At 44.4% G+C, this 20,772-nt stretch overlaps 1 protein-coding gene across 1 annotated transcript in view; it reads left to right on the top strand.

Moving 5' to 3' along the window:
• Positions 1-19,743, top strand: part of PLPPR5 (phospholipid phosphatase related 5) — a 74,014-nt gene extending 54,271 nt beyond the window's left edge. The window contains exons 2-3 of the mRNA XM_015415691.1: positions 13,003-13,135; positions 19,463-19,743. Of these exons, the coding sequence (XP_015271177.1) occupies positions 13,003-13,135; positions 19,463-19,743 (414 nt within the window). The remainder of the gene's footprint in view (positions 1-13,002; positions 13,136-19,462) is intronic.
• The last annotated feature ends 1,029 nt before the right edge of the window (positions 19,744-20,772 follow it).

Genomic DNA, 20,772 nt, shown 5'->3' with positions numbered 1-20,772 from the left:
TTTCGAAGACACCTTGATTGTAGGCTAGGAGGATTCTCATGGAGAAAAGTGCAGAGTGCAAAATTATTCAGTAGAATTTCAAAATAAATAGAACAATTTTTTTTCAGCAGTGAAAGAACAGTGGGTAGAACAGATTGCTTATTGGGGTGGTGAACTTCCTATCACTTGCCACCTTAAAACAGAAATAAATTGCCTTTCTAAAAATGAGCTTCTTATTAAAATAAAGCACTGCATCTATCTTGAGCTGTCTATGTTGAGTACGTACCGTCTGTTGCAAGTGAAGTCAGTTGTGGTGTGAGACCTCGAAATTGATGACTATACAGGGACGTTTGGTATAGGATAGCTGATGAAGGTATCATCAGTGCATTGAAGCCACTATGATCCTATAAGATATGTTTTAGAATACAGTCTTTTGATCCATTTCAGTACTTTTAACATAAATAATTCTGCTGACCAGTTAAGGTGTCTAACCAGGAATGCTGACGCAAATGTTCATTGATGCAACATAAGAATCCCAGAGAAAATGCTGGCTATTTGCATTCAGATGGAAGCCCTCAAGGGGATCCTTCACTCCCACCTGGCAAACCTAACTTAAATTCAGGACAAGATTTGAGTCTACAGAACAGCAGCATTAGCTTGAATACAGGAGTGAAAATGAATTACAGCTCATCTCCAGACTATGGAGATTAGCTAGCTGGAGAAAATGGATGCTTTGGAGTATGGACTCTGGCATTACACCCTACTGAGGTCACTGTCATCGCCCAGGGGGGACCTGGCAAACCTAAACAACCACCCTGGCTGCAATCCTACTTTCCCCAGAGTAAGCCCTATTAAATAATGTGGGAGTTCCTTCTAGTAGACCTGCTTAGGGTTGCCCCCCCCCATGGTGTAGGGTAGGCTGAGAGAGATTGACAGTATAATCCTAAACAGAGTTATATCTTTCTCAGCCTGTATTTCTGATTAGGATCTCACTGTGTTTAGCCCAAGGTCACCTGGTGAGTTTCAATGGCATAGTGGTGATCAGAACCTGGATTTTCCAAATCTTAGTCCAGCAGTGTAACCACACCATGCTGGCTCTCAGTATATTCTGAGAATAACTGGAGAAAGGTCAGCTACTTCTAGGAATTTTTAATTGCATTTTGTATTGTATTAATGAATAAACTATTTTGATATGAACACCAAGACTAAGTGTTCATATTATGGCAAAACAGAAGGCTAATGAGAAATAATACAACCAAGATTTGGATCATTAAGTGTGTGTACCAGCAGGTGCCTCAAATGAAGAAATAATTTGAGAGGAGAGAAATGCAGAATCAAAATAATATTCCAACACAATGACTAAGAAGAATGTAGGTACAAATCTCTTATTCAAATGAACAAGGCCAATAAACAAAAGCAGACAAGTAGCTTGTAATGTTGGAAGCAAGTGAGATGCCAGAATTGAACAGTTAACATTGTTTGACCTTATCAGAGAGAACATAATATTGGAATCTATTAGCTGATGCTGCAGTGAATAATGCAAAGTCAGGCCAACTAGTATTGCAAAAATAATTAGAAGTAAATACAGTGTTAATATATTACTCCAGCAGAGATAAAAAGCTGGCACCTCCTGAAAGTCAGGGAGAAATTATTATATAGTAATTATTAATGTATATTTGATTTGATTTGATACTCAGTATATGTAATATTTCTATTTTATTTAAAAGACTATTTTATTTAAAAGACAATATTTAAGCAATATGTAGATTTTTTTATTTCTAGAAAAAGTTATAAATGCTACTTTAAAATTACCATATTCAGTTGTTTAAATTAAATTGTTTACATTGTTTAAAAAATTGGTGTTGTAATGCAGATCAGACACCATTTTATTTTGCTTGCTAGCTTGCTTGACCAGGCTTTGGTCAAAGGCTTCTCAGGGCCTGCTTGAGGCCGTGGAATGCTTGGTGGATTGTAAATTGTGAGAAAGCTAACTGAGGTGTCTGGGTTACCATGGAGACAGAGAAGAAGGTCCTGAAGGTCCTGATAAGAAGGAGAGTTATGTCCTTGACTCCTTGCAGCTGGCACTTAGCTGTGCTAGGCTGTGGGGCCATTAATTAATTAACACATTCCCAAGTGATAGCACCTGTGTGGGAAGGGAGATGGAACCATCTTTAAGAATTTTAAGTTTTGTTTCCCTAGAGCTCAGAAACAAGTATTATGGGATGGTGGTCACCCTGGTTACTGGCAAGAGTGACATCACTTTGCAAGACTGTGAATGGTCAACAGGCCTGGATCATTCGTAGCCTTTTTCCTATAAGTAACGTGGTTCTTAGTGACCATGTAGGATTCTTTGGGTATCTTGGCCAAGCCTGGTCAATACGCTGAAGCAACCCTCACTATGCCTTGAGTACTTGGAATACCAAACTGATAGGAATATGCACTCTGGACTTGCACTCTGCGTCTACAAAGACTTTGGTACCTTGAAGCCTTATGCGGGTAAACTGCTTGTACATTGCTTGTAAATAATTAGCTATGCTGGAAAAGCCTAGATTTATTGTTTTGTCCTTCACTGCCTAAAGTCTCGTGTTTTATAACTTTGCACAATTTTACTTAAATAAAGAAACTTATATTTTACCTGGACTGGGTTATTAAGCCTCACGAACTTCAGAGTCTAAATCCTGTGTCTCAGACTACTGGGTCTTACTACTACCAATTGTGTGTCTTTGTTCAAGCCTGTGGTGGAGACTGCAGACTTGTTCTTGGATCTGTGTTCCTGTGTCAGCCTGGAGATTTCTAGTTACTTTGCTCCAGACCTTTTGGGAACTCTGAAAGTAACTTGGTGGCAGAACTACCTCTGATAACTGGCCCTTAAGAACAGCCTGAGGCCCTGGAGAGGACCTCTAGTCTGTTACAGATGTGCTTTAAAAAAAACCTATGTTGATATTTTGAGAAATTTATGTAAGCGAGATTATATTCTGCTCCTGATCTCTGTACTTATTACACTTATTCTATATATCTTATAGTTGATGAATGACTAGGGCCTTACCTTTCATGAGACCCAAGTCATTACCACCAAGGTGTATCAGGAGCACATCAGGCGGAGGACCACGTCTCTCTCCAAACAGTAGCTGCATCAACTTAGGTCAGTACATGTCTCTTCGGCCTAACCACTCGACCTCTGCCCTCTCAGTGCATCCCAACTGGGATCCAATGGTTGTTTTCTTGGCCTGGTGCGCAGCCCAGAATACCATACTGTGGCCACAGATAAGCACCCGGCTCCTCCGATGGCCACCAACAGCACCTGAAACAGAAACTAGGTTAACTATAACAAGACAAGAGCACTAAGGCTCAAAAACAGCATGCTCCATTCCCGTTATAACAAAACTGAATGAGCAGCTCAGACTTTGCAGGTCCAGACATATGTCTTGTAATGTGCTGACTGCCACCTGCCAATTCTTTGGATGTCAGGTCCCTGATATCCCATAGCTGCAGCAGTTGAAGCTGCCCCAATTCTGAAAGAGTGAGTACCAAATTGGAAACTACCAAGGCCCAAAGCAACCAGAGCCCTCTTGGTAATTGACCAAAATTGAACACTGGTCAAGGGCGATCCATCTTTGTGCATAAACAGGAGACCTGCACTACTCCCCCTCAATGCCAAATATGAACTGAGTGCCACAACCAGACACAGGTCGGAATCAAAACAACGGCCCACTGAAATCTGTACCCAATTGGTCCATCTTAGAATGCCTGACTGTAATTTGTAGGCCATCCTTGCTTACCCGGACATCCCCTATGCCTAACGCATAGCCCGACTTGTCCTGTTGGGATCGGGCCACCAGCTCACTGATTCTCAGGGCCCCAAAGAATGCAACCAAGGCAGCCGCATGAAACAAGACAGCCTCGTATGCATCTGTACATAAGGAAACCCATTGGGGTTTCAGTCCTTTAAGTACAGCAGGGGAATAAGGTTCCCTCATTTCCCGAGGAGCACCATCCTCTCGGGCCCAGCCATCCAGCATTTTCCGAATATGGAAATCCCCAGTGTCATCCCTGAAACCCCCAGCCTTACTTGCAAAGGCAAGGGCTGAAAGCTTGCCCCGGATGGAATGGACAGACAGACCCTTACCTTTCACAGACACTCAGAATTGGATCAGATGTGACACTGGGATAGGCCAGAGCTGCTGAAGGTCCTCTTTCTGCCTAAAAGCCACAAACTGTTGGCCGGCTCGCATATAAGCCCGGCGCATGCTGGGGGCAAGAGCTAAGCCCATTGCCCTCTTGGCTTCAGCCCTCCAATCAACATCAACGACCCCGTTATTGACTCCTGGCACATGCCTGGCCTTAAACAATATATTGTAGCACAAGCATTGGAGGGTAAAAGTCCAGACAAGCGCCATTACCCTGGAGGACCTAGACGTTAAGGAGTTGATGACCTGTACTGTTGCCATGTTATCACACCAAAAGTGGACTGTCTGGCTAGCCAGGTCATCAGCCCAGATGTACGCAGCTACCACTATATGTCATGCAGAAGAACTCACTAGAAAAAGCAATTATGCTTGGATTGGTTAGCGGCAAAATGAGGGCCACCAAAGAACATGGTGGCTAGACACCATAAAAGTCAACACCAGCCTGAGCATGGAACAACTCAAAGAAACAGTACAAGATTGGAAAATGTGGAGAGAGTTGGCCCATAGAATCGCCAAGAGTTGGATATGACTGAATGGCTAACAACAACAACAAGGTAGCTAAACCAGTAAAATAATATTCTTTTCAGGGGGCACCATGGCAAGATTGTAAACCAAGATGAAGAAGTGTCATACCCAGCTGAAGCTCAATATCGAGAATTTTAAAATCTTCTACAGTATTTCAAAATTACTCAAAGCAGCCTGGTTAACTGAAAATCTGAGTAGAGAAGTATGCAGTAATGACAGGCCATTCAGTCCTTTTCCTAATGATATTTTCCCCTCACAAAACAGAGCAGGGCCACTGGGGGGGGGGGGAACGACAATGGGACAGAATTCTGAGGGTCCAAGTCAGCTTGAGGGCCCATGAAGCTGGAATTGTGATGCATTCAGCAGCAAGCAAAATCAGGCATTTTGAAGGTGTGGAGAAAACCGTATCACTCACTCCACTGTTTTTCAAGTAATGTTTTCATGTATACCTTAGAGAGAAAGGCTCTGGGCTTTCTTGAATGGCTGCAAGTTGAAGTTAGTAGGATTGTAGACATGTGAGCTGTTACAACCCTGAACGGTATGGGGTGGGACTTTGTAGCTGATGTCACAGTGTCTGTTGTTCTTTGTACGTGTGAGTGTTTGGGGCTGATTTATTCAAGCTAAGTGGCTGCAATGCTGTTTGTGTTACTGTTTGGAATCTTTCCTATCAATTCTCCCATAGACTTTAATGTTAAGACTAGATATTTGGTCATTGCTTCACCTGGAAATTTGGAAGTGTGGATATACCGGGGACTACTGCAATCCTCCTGAGATTTGTCCAGTTTGGATGCAAAACCATGGAAGTACACAGTCCTGAAAAGGGGGTGAGGTTATCCCACTGCTAGGGTTGCCAACCTTCAGGTGGCACCTGGAGATATCCTGCTATTACAATTGATCTCCAGATGACCAAGATCAATTCCCCTGGAGAAAATGGCTGTTTTGGAGGGTGGATTCTATCTCTCCTTATATATAATTGAATAGTGGGTGCCAAAGTTCTAAAATGCACTCCTTTAGTGTATGGACGCTTGAACTGTCAGTCAGAAGACGCTGGCTGGGTTGACTGGCTGCTTTGTGCAGTCCCGCCTAGCGTTTCAAGGTCTTTTGCATATGGAAGCTGATTGGACTTCAGTGCATTCCACACCTCAAACTCACCCCCCTCCCCGTAAGGCAGTTGGAATGTCAGTTGCATATGGAACCTTCAAGGTCTTTTGCATATGGAAGCTGGACTTCATTCCACACCTCATACTCCCCCTGACAGAGTAGTGTTTTGGCAAATCTTTAGGAATTGTTTGGTGCATTTACGATGGGGCACCCACCCAGAGCCTCTGGCATTTTCTCACTCTGCTGACATCAAAACCAATTTAAGGCAAAATAAGAGGCTACTGAGAGGGGAGGAAATAAAGTTGCCAGCTTTAGGTATGGAAATTCCTGGAGATTTGAGGAGTGGAGGCCGGAGAGGGGGACCTCAGACAGGTTACAGTGCCATAGACTCCACCCTCCAACCCAGCTATTTGCTCCTGGGGAACTATTGTTGCCAATCTTGGCCCAGCACCCATCACACCATTCTCTTCAACCCCCTGCTGTGCAGCAGACTTTCCCCTAGGGTTGCCAATCTCCAGGTGGGACCTGGAGATCTCCCACTGCTACAATTGATCTCCAGATGACAGAGATCAGTTCCCCTGAAGAAAATGGATGCTTTGGAGGGTAGACCCTATGACATTATACCTGCTGAGTCCTTCCGCCGCCCCCCAATGCTGCCCTCTACAGAATCTACCCCCCAACACTCCAGGTATTTCCCTCCTTATAGCTGGCAACCCTACTTTCCCCTCAGTGCCTGATGGTAGGCAACTTAGTTTGGTCCAGTCACCTACTTTGGCCTTTGGGAGAAAACATATTGGGGCCAATCCTGATAGGGTTGCCAACTCCCGATGGGAAATTCCTGGAGATTTGAGGGATGGAGCCTGAAGAGGGTGAGGTTTGAGGAGGGGTGGGACCTCAGACAGGTACAATGCCATAGACTCCACCCTCCAAACCACTCAGTCCCTCATGGGGAACCATTGTTGCCAATCTCCAGGTGAGGGCTGGAGACCGCTCAAAATTACAATTGCTCTGCAGAAGGGAGGGCGGAAGTCAGCTGAAGTCAAAGGGGCAGATAATGGTAGGTTGATGGTTAGCTGGGAAGGAGATGGGGTTGCCAACTCCAGGCTGGCAAATTCCTAGGGATTTGAGGGGTGGAGCCTGGAGAGGGTGGGGTTTGCGGAGGGGTGGGACCTCAGACAGGTAGAATGCCATAGACTCCACCCTCCAAACCAGCCATTTCATCCTGGGTAACAATTGTTGCCAATCTCCAGGTGAGGGCTACAGATCACTCAAAATTACAACTACTCTTCAGGGAGCAGAGATCAGTTCCTCTGGAGAAAACAGTGGACTCTGTCATTATACCCTGCTGAGGTCACCACAGCAAAATGACACTGTTTGCCCAAAGCCAGAGCACTCCCCCAGAGCCTCTTTCTAGATCTCGTATTTATTTCCACAACGGGCTTTACTGCTAGTGAGGTTATAACCTGCTAAATTCCTTCCTCTCCCCATACCCCAGCCTCCCCAGGCTCCACCCCCAAATTCTACAGGCATTTCCCAAAACAGAGCTGGCAGCCTTATTCACTGGAATCAATATGGAATCAAAACTGAATAGAATTACGAAAATGAAAGAACTATATGAAAGAAATAATAATGAAACAATCCAATAATGAAATAGTCCATTTTGTAATTAATAATGAAAATGAAAGAAACAAAACAAATTCCCATGCACAAATCTGTTTTACTGTTCACAGTATGCATGCATGTTTACTCAGAAGTATGCCTCATTTCCCAGGTAATTGCCTGCAACCCACAATGAGCCAAGTTACTTGTCAGCTTTGAGCACCTTGGCAGCAGAAGGCATAGCCTGCCCCAGAATTCAGCTTTGATAGTGTTATCGACTGTTTGCTTGTCAAAAAGCTTGCAAAGCACTATGAGCTAGATTTCCCCCCCTCTTTCGATGCTGACCAGTGCTAGTTGATTGTTATTTGAAAGTGAATTTTTGTATTGTATCTTATTGCAAGGTGCACCATGTAAATCCATCATCATTATTCCATCTTCACCTGGCCCTGGATGAGGGAACATCAATGCTTCCCTGGAGCAGACGATGCTGAACAGTTCAAATATGCCATCTCTGAAATTTCATGTAGAACACCTAGAGCACTTTAGTCAGTAACTCGTTATGAATGTTTTGTACTGTTGGATTTTAAATGGTTTTAATTATGTTTTATATTGGCATTTGCCCCTATGTAAGCCGCCCTGAGCCCGCATTGCGGGGAGGGCAGGGTATAAATTGAATAAAATAAATAAATAAGTAAAATAAATCATAGGTTAAGTAAAATTTGTTCTTTAATAATCCTGTCTCTTACTTAATGTTTCTTACCTAATAAATGCTTATTATTATACAGCCTTAAGGCAAGTGATTTGTTTTGCTAAGATATTTGGTTGGAATCAAGGTTCTACCATTGTGTGCCTTGAGGGCTCAGTCAGGACCTCTTATCACCTGAAAATTTGGAGTCCTGGTGCAAAGGTCTGCTTGGATTTCCCATGAGGCTTGCCAACGAGGCCCAACTACCAGTGACCAGTCATACTTCAGTTGGTCATAAAGAGGAGTAACCCTGGCCTCAACTTAAAGATGAAAATCTGTGTAATGCCTGTCTCTCTCCCCCGTTTTGATAGGTACATTCCGAAAACAACCATTGCCAGTTGTGTTTGTCTTTATCAGCCAACATGCAAAACACTAGAGAGAAGGTATCTGTCTTGTGCTGCATATAAACAGAGTTTTGTTTTTGAAGGTTGCTAGGAAGGGGACTAGTTTACTTGTGAAATATATTATGCAGTCAGAAACACTCAGATCTTCACATAATGAATCATACTTTGAAGTGTTTTTGATGAGAAAACCATAGAAGTAGATATACCAAGCTCTTGTTACTTATTGTCCCCCCCCCCATAATTCTGAATAACTCGCATTCCAAGTTAAGTTAAACTTTATCCTTATGCGCTCTGCTTGATTCATGTTCCACAAAAGGATTTCAAACAGACATGCATTTTCCCAATGTCCAAGCTTGGCAGACAGGATTCAAATTAATCACTGATAATTACTGTGTTTATAGATATACATTCTAAATCTTGGGGTTATTTTTTTAAAAAAAGTTCTTTTACTAAAAGGCATTGATAATTTTGTGCTAAAGCTTCTTGGGTTGTGCAGTCAGAACACTCAAAAATCTATGTGCAAGAGGTGCCGTGTTATGATTTTAGAAATCTGAACTTCAGCATTTCTTTTGATCTCAGTTTCAGGCTTGCTTAGGCGCAGGAGAAAACTTGAAAATGTTTGTCTTACAAGGTCAACAATCAGAAATCTCTTGATTTGTCTTGTCCTTTCAAGACAGTTTATAATGTAGTACAGTAGATTCTTACAGATTTGATGTTGGTGTGTGGGGGCAGTCTGTGGCATTCAAACATTGGAGGTAGGGCTGCCAGGTCCCCCGGGGGAGGGCGGGGTTTTTCCCACTGAAAGGGCCCTCAACCCGCCGGTCTGGATCCGGCCACAGGGGGGAACTCCACCCATAAGTGGCCAAATTGGGCTGACGTGCCCAGCATGATGATGTCACCCGGAAGTGATGTCATCATGCTGGGTATGTTGCCGGGCGACACTCTAGCAATTAGCCTAAAAACTTTATGGTACTATAGAGTTTTCAGGCTGATTGCTAGAGCATTGCCCGGTGACGTGCCAAGCATGATGACATCACTTCTGGGTGATGTCATTGTGGTGTGTGCATGAAAGAATTCCCAGACGGGGCGCAGGACTCCCCCACTATTATGAAGGTAGGACTTGGCAACCCTAATTGGAGGTGACACTTCTATTGTAGGAGTACTGCACAGAGGTCATTTCGGGGGGGAACACGGGGGAACTGGTGAGGTACGGGGGGCGGGGCACATGACGAAGCCCCGCCCCCTGCTTCCGGCCGCCCCGCTTCCGGCCCTCATTCAGCCAGGAGGAGGCAGGAGAAGAGGGAGGGTAAGTTGCTTCCTCCCCGCCTCTCCCCACCCCTGCCTGCCTGGGGCCAGGGAGGGCCTTCGCGGGGCTTCCTTGCACTCCCGCCGGCCTTGCAGGTCCACCGCCGGGCCCCTCATGGGGCTCGGCAGTGGAGCTGCAAGGCCGGCACCGGCGGCCAGGACCGTTGGAGGCGGGGTGTGTGGCTTTATGACACACTTCCGGTGATGTCAGGAGGTGTGGCCTCATGACACACTTCCGGTGATGTTAGGGGGTGTGGCATATGCTAATGAGTTATGCTAATGAGTTCCCCTAGCTCTTTTTCTACGAAATGACCCCTGGTACTGCATATTCACAGTACTCAATCTGCAGGTCCTTTGTTTGGCACTGAGAGGTACCCTTTGCACATTCTCCCAGCTGTCAAGGAATGGCTTAACTCTGAATGGCTCCCATTCATTTATGAGGCATTTTAAAAGATTGGATATTGGAAATACATTTAATCACATTGCTCTTTTGAGAGGCAGGCGATATTCCATATGAAAGAACTATGCCAGTGGTTGGGTCATTGACCAGTTCAGTTCAGTTCAGTGTGGAATTATTCTGGTGTAACCCCATGGAAATCAATGGAGTAACTCTGGCAGGATTCACTGTTAAACACTCTCCCTGCCACATAGGCCATTTAAAGCCACACACCCATTTAAAGGGACCTAGTCTCATTGGTTCTGTATCATATGGGATATTAGGGAAGGGACTAATGACTAAATTCTGAAAGACCTGTGTATAGTTTTACAGATAAAAAGAGGATGCAAAGCAGAGATATTCAGAAATAACCCTTCAGTTGAAAAAATATAGGGTTGCCAGCCCCCAGTTCCCAGCAGGGGTTCCCTTGCTTTGGGGTGCTCTGATCCACCAGTGGCCAGTTGGCCAGCCCCACCCCCAACAAGGGATATCATCACATGATGTCTCTGGTGCAGTGACATCACCCAAAAGTGATGCCATCATGTCAGTGATGCTCTGGTTTTTGGGTGAACGCTATGGTTTTGAAGCCAAATAACCATAGAGTTTTGCCCAGAAGCCAGAGTGTCACATGCAATGTTGCCGATGCGATGATGTCACTTCCAGGTGATGTTATCGCACCAGGGACAATGTGCGCAGCATCCCACCCACCCATGGAGTGCCCCCCAGATCCCCCCACCCCAATGGCAAGGGGACCCGGCAAGCCTAAAAAAGCAGAATGCAATACAATTTGCTTGTAAAAAAAATATACTACGTTGAACTATATGTTGCCTTTTAACTAAAAGTCATTTCCTATATAAATCTACAGGCTGGATTAGAATTTTTTTTAAAAAAAGGTTTCACATTTTATATTGTATCACAGGTGTGGTAGTCTTATAAACAGCATACTGGTAACCAGTGTTCCCTCTAAGCTGAGTTAGTGTGAGCTAGCTCACAGTTTTTTAGCCTCTGGCTCACACATTTTTGTCTCAGCTCAGGAAGGAGGGCTCCAGAGCAAACTAATTTATGCAGCAGCCAAAGCTCCTGCTCACAACTTTAATGCCAGTAGCTCACAAAGTAGAATTTTTGCTCACAGGGCTCCATAGCTTAGAGGGAACATTGCTGGTAACACTGTATTGGCCATGTATATTCAAGTCCAGTAGCACCTTAGAGACCAATAAGATTTTGGGGGTATGAGCTTTGGAGAGTCAAAGCTCCTTTTGTGTCAGAGATTAGACCAATGGTTATCTTTTGACGCAACTCTCTAGCAAAGGGAACTTTGACTCTCCAGAGCCTATACTGCAAAGGTCTCGTTGGTCTCTAAGGGGCTACTGGACTCAAATCTAACTCTTCTACTGCAGACCAACAGAGCTTCCCTCTCAAACTGTGTTGACATATTCTTACATTTTAATCTTGTTCAATTTTTTTTGTCTTATATTCCAGCTGATTGTGATCTGTAAAAGGCTTAAACGATTGCTACTTTTAACCAAAGTTCTCAGATTGCCCTCCAGAAGATTGAAAGATTTTTTTTTTTAAGTTCATCCAAATGGCAGATTAGCAAACGAGAAATGGTGAAACGCTGCCTCAAGGTCACTCACCAAGTGTGCAACATCAGAGATGCAAATTGAGCTGTGGTCTTCAATTGTGTTCTCATAGGCCAGAGCGCTCTCATCCGCTGAGGCTCATTAAAGCCTCATGAATGGATATGTATGATAAGCATGTATCTTTAATGCTTTATTCCCATTTTGTTGTAGAGAAGTGTTGGATGTTTATGAAGCAGGGAAACAGTGGCCTTGATTCAGGCTTTCCCAGTTAGCACTTGTCACCTCCTGCTGTGTGTGTCTGTCCATGCAGTTCTTCCTGCTGGCTAAGACTAGCATACCTGTTCCTGATCCTGCAATAACTTCCTTCTGGAGTTTTCTTTGAAAAGAAGCCCACGGGTACTCTCAGAGGAGATGCATGCAATAATGGGCGTGCACCTTATAACAATGGTGTATTCTTTAAAATGTTTACATTCTTCTCAGAAAAACATATGCTCAAAAGATACAGCTCGCAGTAGAATTATCAATAATATTTTGTTAAAGGCTTTCACTGCTGGAGTTCATTAGTTGCTGTAGATTTTCCGGGTTGTGTGGCCGTGGTCTTGGCATTGTAGAACCTGATGTTTCGGCAGTAGCTGTGACTGGCATCCTCAGAGGTATAACACAGAAAGATGGAGAAAGACAGAGAGTACTCCATCTTAGCCACCCTGAGCCCGTTCGCGGGGAGGGCGGGGTAAAAATGCCAAAATAAATAAATAAAATCTTTCTGTGTTATACTTCTGAGGATGCCAGTCACAGCTACTGGCAAAACGTCAGGATCTACAATGCCAAGACCACAGCCACACAACCAGGAAAATCTACAGCAACTAATTATCAATAGTATTCTTTGAACAAGATGAACAGAAATACCAGTTTTGTCAAATCAGAGTTAACTTGTAAACTTGATTGGTGACTGGTGACATTCTCAAATCTGGAGGTGCGTTTTATATTTTAACTTCTTACTGTTGCATAACTATTGGGCTTATTTCCAGGGAGCTACAGGCCTCAGGCTCATCCCTGAACAGCAGATAGTTGTAATTCAGTGGAATGTATTAAAATTCTAACAAGGGTAGTTACTGCTTGTGTAGCGTGGGGATGAGTGGTAATCAGTTGTCTATTTACTTGAAATTTGATGTGCCTTTTTCTTCTTTATTTTCCCATCAAGATAATTGTTGGAGAAACTGCCGTGTTTTGCCTACAAATGGCCACGCGGGATTTTGAAAACCAAGAAAAAACAATCTTAACCGGAGACTGTTGCTATATAAATCCACTGGTGCGCAGGACTGTCAGATTCCTTGGTAAGAATGTTTGGCATTACTTTTAATTCTTCATTAGTTATATGGTGAACAAATGATGACAGGATAAAACCTTTCTTATTTGAATCTTGGTTATCCAAATTACAGGCCACTATGCATCCTATAACATTGTTAGATGACATGACCTGCGCTCTTTCTTGTCCATACTTGTGGTTTTTTACACAATGATCAAAAGATGCATAGTTTAACACTGCATCAGTTGTGCTGGTTTTCCAGGAACAGAAACTGAACAGCTCTAGTCTAATCCAGAGGAAAAGTACTTTGTGGCTGTAGTCACATGAGCAGTTTGCAGTGATATCGTTGCGGTACCTTTGTGAATTTAAGGAGCATGATCAGACAACGACATCTGCCTTCTGTGCCCCAGTGGTGGCCTCCCTGTTGTGCCCCGCTAAAGAAGCAGAGTAACCAGGCATCGGGGAAAGTCCAGTCTTTACCAATGACAGCACTTCCACTCAGCTTTTCCAGCTGTCTGAACTCCCCTGTCACGAACTGCAGCCAGATGGGAAGTCTGAACCCGCAGATCCATTTCCACCAGTTGGGGTTTTTTTTGTTTTTGGAGTAGCTGCCAATATTCACATAAGTTCATGAATGCATATGTGCATGTACCCACCTGATTTTTAAGGAAACTGACTGGGCAACACACTCTAGTTGAAGCGCTGCAATAATGTTGACGCCTCACCACTGGATGAGCTCATGCAGCCCCGTAGCTAGGGAATTCTTTGGGAGGGGGCCCTGGGGGGGCCTGCCAGCTAATTAAATGGAAGTACAGTGCAGGTGGTAAATTAGAGCACTTTGGGGGCAGCCCCAGAGGGAAGGGGGCCCAGAAGAAACACAAGGGGGCCGGGCCCCGTGGGCCCCATGTTAGCTACAGGCCTGAGCTCATGGGAAAACCGCTGCAGGGTGTGCTGTCTGGTCGGTCCTTCCCACAACAATTTGAACCGGCACACTTACAGATATGCCCAGATTGTGCCTAACCTCCAGTGTGACCACAGCCTGTGAATTTATGTAATATTTGAATTGGGTTGAATCCAATCAGCATTTTTGCTAGTGTGAAGAGGAAGAGTGGTGACCTTGTCCAGTTCTGCTCCTCTCAGCAGCCATCCTGTGTGGCTTTTCATCCAAGCAGGTCTCATGACGTATAGTGTAGTTTTTTAGTGATCAAAAGGGCCTCTCCTTCCTCTTGCTGCAGCAGAAAGCTGATGTGAGCCACTTCATTGTCACTTCTGAGGGGATTACATCACTGCTGTTTATCTTTGCCTTGTCTCAGCTGAGAAAGAAAGCAATGGCTGTTGAAGGATGTAGCTGAAAAACGCATCTTCTCACTCTTTCTGGGATTGGTCCTTGCAGTGTTTAACTCTGTGGAATTAGGCCACCTAACTTTAGCTATGACGTTTGAGCACCAGATGCAAACATATGGCCTGCCTTCTTTGAAGACCTGTTCATTTTTTTTTGAGATTTCCATAGGCTATAGGTACTCATTCTGTGGCTCCATCAACCAAACGAGCAAAATTTACTTCTGTCCCTGGTATGAGGCTGGCACCTCAGGGAGACTCACAGAGAGGTCTGCAAAGCCGTAGCGGGGGATCCGTGCGTCTTCTCAGGATCCCTGCCGCGGGGGACAGCGATACGCGTTGCACCGCCGTCGCCAGAATGTGACGCTACGCGTCGCTCTGGCAACGGGACTCCAAACAGCCCCATTGCCAGAGCGACGCGTAGCGTCACATCCTGGTGACGGCGGTGCAACGCGTATCGCTGTCCCCCGCGGCAGGGATCCTGTGAAGACGCACGGATCCCCCACCGCAGCTTGGCAGCCCTACTCACAGCTTACCTGTTCTTCCAATGGCAGGTGTTTCAAGGTAGAAACCACCTGCCAACCTCAAGATGTACCAGGTGAGGTTTTTGTCCACTTTTCTGAAACACGGTACAGGTGTCACATTGAGGATCAGTGTACATAAGAGCCATGTGGAATTTCAAAAAGCCATATTTGGCTGCCAAATCACTGCATATCTTTGCCATAGGTATTGTGGAATAACAAAGCACAGAACAGTTCCACTCTTCATTGGAGATGTAGTAGTATTTATTTATTTAATCTCAAGAGTTGTAGGGACCACCAGGCGCATCTAGTTCAACCCCTTTGCTGACACAGGAATCACAACTATAATATCCCCAATAAGTAGGTATCCAATTGATATTTTAACAGTTTTCAATGACAAAAAATCCAACACCTCACAGGGGAGAATGTTCCAATGTTGAAAACACCTCACCACCAGAAAGTTCTTCCTCAAATTTAGATGAAAGCACCTTTGCTGTAGTTTGTATCCATTAGACCTAGTCCAATAATCCAACATGACTGAAAACATGTCTGCCTCATGCACCACGTGGCATCTCTTTAGGTATTAGAAGGTGACAGTCATATCACCTCCCAGGTGTCTGTTCTCCAGTGTAGAGATTTGCAGCTCCTGGGTGTTCTTTTTATTCATCTTGAGAGTCACAACAATATTTAGATATAATGCATTGTAAACTTAGTAAACTGAGATTTTCAAAAAAAGAAAAAACTGGCATGAATCAAAATTATTTCTGCAGAGTAGATTTAAGGCATTTCATAAAACATTTATTTGCTCTTGTAAAAAGTTTTCAAAGGCCCCGTCCATACGAGCCCATTTGGGCCGGGAGCGGGATGGAACCGGGGCGGAGCAAACAGGCGCGATCTCACCTCAACATCTGGCGAGCGTGCCGTCTCCGTCCCCGATCCGTTCCAATGGCCCATACCGCGCCGCAAAAAACAACCACCTCTCTAGGTGGTTGCAACCACTGGTGCGGCGCAGGCAGGGCTGTGGGATCGGCGGCGCGTCCTTGCGCCGCCGCATCCCGGCCCCCAGCCATACTGCGCATGCCCGAGCATGCGCAGTTCGGCAGCCTCCCCCCTCCCCTCGGACTTTTCCTCCCCGGCATCTGAGCGTGCCGGGGAGTGCTGCGCCGCAGCTAGGGGATCCGTGGGATCCCGCCGCGGCGTAGCAAGTTTGGAGCGGCTCGGAGAAGCCGCGTTGCAGCCGGCCCGTATGCCCGGGGCCAAAGTATCTTAAGGCAAATGTGATGCTTCTCAAGTTCAACTGAAGCTTGATATTCCTAGATGGAATTCTAAGGATCTTGAAAACACTCCTCCCTGCTCATCTTGGAAGAATTTACCACATGATAGCGCATCTGCTTTTTCATTTCAGTAATCAGATGAACACATCTCTTCTTGATGAACAATGAATACCCAAGTCCTAATGTATGCAGTTTTCATAATAAACTATTTGGAATAAATAGCTTCTCAGTTCTGTTAATATTTTGTTGACTATGCAATATGGAGAAGTTTATTCAGAGGCAGAGAAATTACAAGAGTGTGTGTCTAGCAATATGAGAGATTCAGCACTTCATCTAACTTGGTTGGGGAAGAAATAAAGTTGAAAGGAGATGATCCAGTTCCCCAAATATTGTTCTTTTATGTTGGCAGTGCTTGGGTCTCTAGAACCATGATGAGCTCAGAGGCTTTCTTGGCTGGTGAAATTTTACATGCGTAATTATAATATCTGTTCTCAAAGTCCTCTTCTGTAAGGATTTATGTCTAGCTTTAAACTTTTGAAGAACTTTTCTGGGATGAATACACAAAGCCGAGTTATACTCTTCTAAGCCCATTGATCTCAGTGGACTGATAGAGATATAGGTCTGTTTAGGATTGCACTGTTAAAGACTGTCCTGTATGGCAGTTACCAAAAATCAGCAAATACCGTGCTACAGATGATTATAAAATATCTCAATTAATTTTTATATATCACAATATCTTTTGTGATATGTTAAGAGATAATACTTAGATGTTTGTATTAAGGCTTATATAATAAATAATATATTGTGAATAAATTGTAAAAATATAATACAAACATATATAAAAATTATTTGAGATATTTTATAATCGTTTGTAGCTCTGTATTTGCTGATTTTTGGTATTTCTTACTTACCATGGGTCCTATTTTGGTTTTGTGAATTGCTATATGGCAGTTAGGCAGCCTTCTTAAATTAGCCAATTAAACCAGTACTTTGAAAGAAGTAATTGAATGCATGAAGCTGATAGAAGCATACTCAGAAAGAAGTGCCACAGATATCATTTGGATTTCCAGTGCAGTCCAGAGCAGAATTAACTCTTGAAATCTATGTGTAGAAGGGTGTAACTGTTTAGCATAGTGCTGTAAGGATTACAGCTTAATTTATTATATATTGATAAATATTAAACATGAAAAACTAAAATATGAACTTGTTCAGTGTTACATTAATGTGAGATTCATTTTGTGTTCTTTGTCCAGTAGAAGGAAAGCATGGATTTACCTTGCAACTGAGTTGCAAAAAGTACAGTAATTTAGGAGCGGATCTTACTTCCAAAAGCCAGGCCCTGTTCATACGAGCCCATTTGGTCCGGAAGCGGGACGGAACAGGGGCGGAGCAAACCGGCACGATCCCACCTCAACATCTGGGGAGCGTGCCGGATCCGTCCCGGTTCCGTCCCTTCCAGCGTTGCTCCGCGGCGAAAAAGAACCACCTCCCGAGGTGGTTCTTTCCGAAGGGCCGCAGCAACGCTGGCCGTGGGATCGCCGGCGCGTCCTTGCGCCGGCGCATCCCCGGCTCCTGGCCGAACTGCGCATGTGTGAGCATGCGCAGTTCGCCAGGCTCCCCTTCCCACCGCTGCGTTCTCCCCGGCATCTGATCGTGCCGGGGAGCGTTGCGACGCGGCTCGGGGGATCTGTGAGATCCCGCCGCGCCGTCCCAACTTTGCCGCGGCTCACTTTAGCCGCGGTACGAGCACCTAATTCCCTGCCGTGTGGCAGGGACCCCTGAGAACCAACAATCTAGGGACACAGAATGCTGTTAGCAGTGCTGCAAGCCATGCAAACTTTTTATATATAGCTGGCTTTTATAGCTGGCTTCTCCTAATAACTCAAAGCAGTTATTACGTGAAATGAGTAAATCAATAGGTAATAGCTTTGAGATTCAAGGCCACATGATGTTTTCACATTTTAAAAAAGCAATCTGTGAACTAAGTGAATAAAAAACATATGGGGGAAAAATAAAATTGCCTTACATACATCCCTGGAAAGCACATTCATGGGACAGTTATTCAGGATTTTCTTTGCACCTTCTGTCTCCTTGTTGCCACAGTCAATGAGATCTGTTGTTGCTGATGCAATCGGCAAATGGAAGAGGGAAAAAGAGAACTTTTCCTTGATTTCCTCTCATCATTGAGCCATTTTGCTTAGGAGGTTCTCCTGGTCCTCAGGGATAAACTGCTGGTTGCTTGAGGAAGGTGGAAGGCAGGGAAAGATCAGCTCTAGGGATGTGCTTTCGGCTAAATCTGAGCTGAAAAAACATCTGAAAAACACCTTATTGGTATTTTTATAATATTGTTTCAGCCAGATAGTGATTTCTGTCAGAAATGGCCAGGCGCCAAAAATCCTAAAAATATTCAGGATTTTCGGGACTGCCATATAGATGAACTTAAAGGGCATTTTAAAGGGATCACAGTGCCTTTAAATGCCTTCTCCAAGCCACATGACTCTGCAGTGAGTGAACTTCAAAGGCTTTTAAAAGGGACTGCAAGCCTTTAAACACCTTCAGAGTCCTCCAAACCATAGAGTCGCACGGCTGGGAGAAGGCATTTAAAGGGACCACGATCCCTTTATATGTCTTTCCCCCTCCATTGAAAGCAATGGAGGATGGGGGCACCTTCTTTGGGGACCCATAGAATTGGACCCCTGGTCCAGTCTTTTTGAAACTTGGGGGGGGGGGTTTGAGGAGAGGTACTAGTAGCTATGCTGCAAATTTGATGTCTCTACCTTAAAAAAAAGCCCCCCCAAGCCCCAGATACCCCTGGATCAATTCTCTATTATACCCTACGGGTACCATTAGCTATAATGGTTCCCATAGAGTATAATGGAGCGAAAAATTCAGGTTTCCCGAATATTTCCTGAATCTGAATACTGTACTGGTATTGGGTTTTCAGAATATCAGAAAGTAACAATATTTTTCGGGTTCAAAATACTTGAACCCGAAAAATATGGGTTTTTTTACACACCCCTAATCAGCTCCACCAAGACCTTCTGTTAACTTTTCCTGTGGATCCAACTCAGAATTCACAGCAAAATCCAAGATACCTTATTTCTTTTGTTTTTGAATCACTTGGCTAATGTAAGATGTTGTGCTGTATTTACTTGAATATTGCATTTCCCTTGTATCAAAAGTGCAGAAATTTACTTCTTCCTATTCTTTTTCTTTCTGTAGGTATTTACACATTTGGACTTTTTGCAACAGATATATTTGTAAATGCAGGACAAGTAGTAACTGGGAATCTTGCACCACATTTTCTTGCACTTTGCAAACCCAACTACACTGCTCTTGGATGCCAGCAGTTCACACAGTTCATCAGCAGTGCAGAAGCATGCTCTGGAAACCCAGAGCTAATCATGAAAGCCAGAAAAACATTTCCATCCAAAGATGCAGCTCTGAGCATATATGCAGCGACATATCTGGCTGTAAGTAAATCAGAGGATCTAATTTTGTGATGTTTTGTTTATTGGGCTTTCCTATTTAGTTATATGTTATCTCAGCAGTATGCAGCATATCACAGGTTTGCATTTGCTACAATTGTGGATATGAAATACCATGTATGAGGCTAGATGTGAGAAGGGAATCTGTATTGCATGTTCACCCAAACCACCCTCCGACATCTGCACATTAGATCTTCATATTTGCATAGTTGCCTGTATTATGAACTGCTTAACCTCCTACCCATTTGGTTCATTTCTTGTTCACCAGTGGTGATTAGGCAGCCAATTAATCAATGGCAGTTTGTAACTTCATTGTGTGCATTCACAGGAACAGGTTACTTGCAGCCGTCACAAGCAGATTTCCAGCTGATGAGGGATCAGCTGGGAATGGGCTTCTGATCTCCTGGCATGGGAATTTTGCTGTATACTCAGCCAGGGAGGAAGAGCAATGAGCTCTGTCTCCTCTAACTTTTACAATGCAAAGATTAAAAGCATTGCATCTTTTCTGCTAAGCCTGGGTGCAGGCAAGAGAAAGGAGCTCTTTCTGTGCTCTGTTTTGCAATGTAGACATTAAAAGTATTTGTGTTCCTGGCCAATTTGGAAGGATGGGAAGAAAAATGAGCTCTTTTTCACCTGTTTGCAATGCAGAGATCAAAAGCATTGCTTCTAGCCCAGTCCAGCCTAGAGGAGGGAGGTAGGGTTCCCAAGTACTTACCACGATCCGGCAGGGGAAACATGCTCCCCGGCTGGACCATTCCTCCCTGTAACGCACCATGCCATCGCCAGGAAGTGACGCTGGGCAATGCTCTGGCAATGGGGCTGAAAACTCGATGGTACCATCAAGTTTCCAGCCCCATTGCCAGAGCGTCGCCCGATGTCACTTCCTGGTGATGGCATGGTGCAGCCTGTCTGTTGTCCCCGCGGGAATGATCCTGTGAAGACGTCTGTGTCCCCCGCCAAATCACGGTAAGTACTTGGGAAGCCTGGAGGGAGGGGAAGAGAGCTCTTTCTCCTTTCCTTTTGCAGCTTCTCACTGAGGGGGCA

Source organism: Gekko japonicus, unplaced genomic scaffold (genome assembly GCF_001447785.1).
Source record: "Gekko japonicus isolate JY-2015 unplaced genomic scaffold, Gekko_japonicus_V1.1 scaffold3918, whole genome shotgun sequence".
In the NCBI taxonomy this organism is placed as follows: Eukaryota; Metazoa; Chordata; class Lepidosauria; order Squamata; family Gekkonidae; genus Gekko; species Gekko japonicus.
Note: the sequence above shows the minus strand (reverse complement) of the source record. Positions and strands in the feature narration are given on the sequence as shown.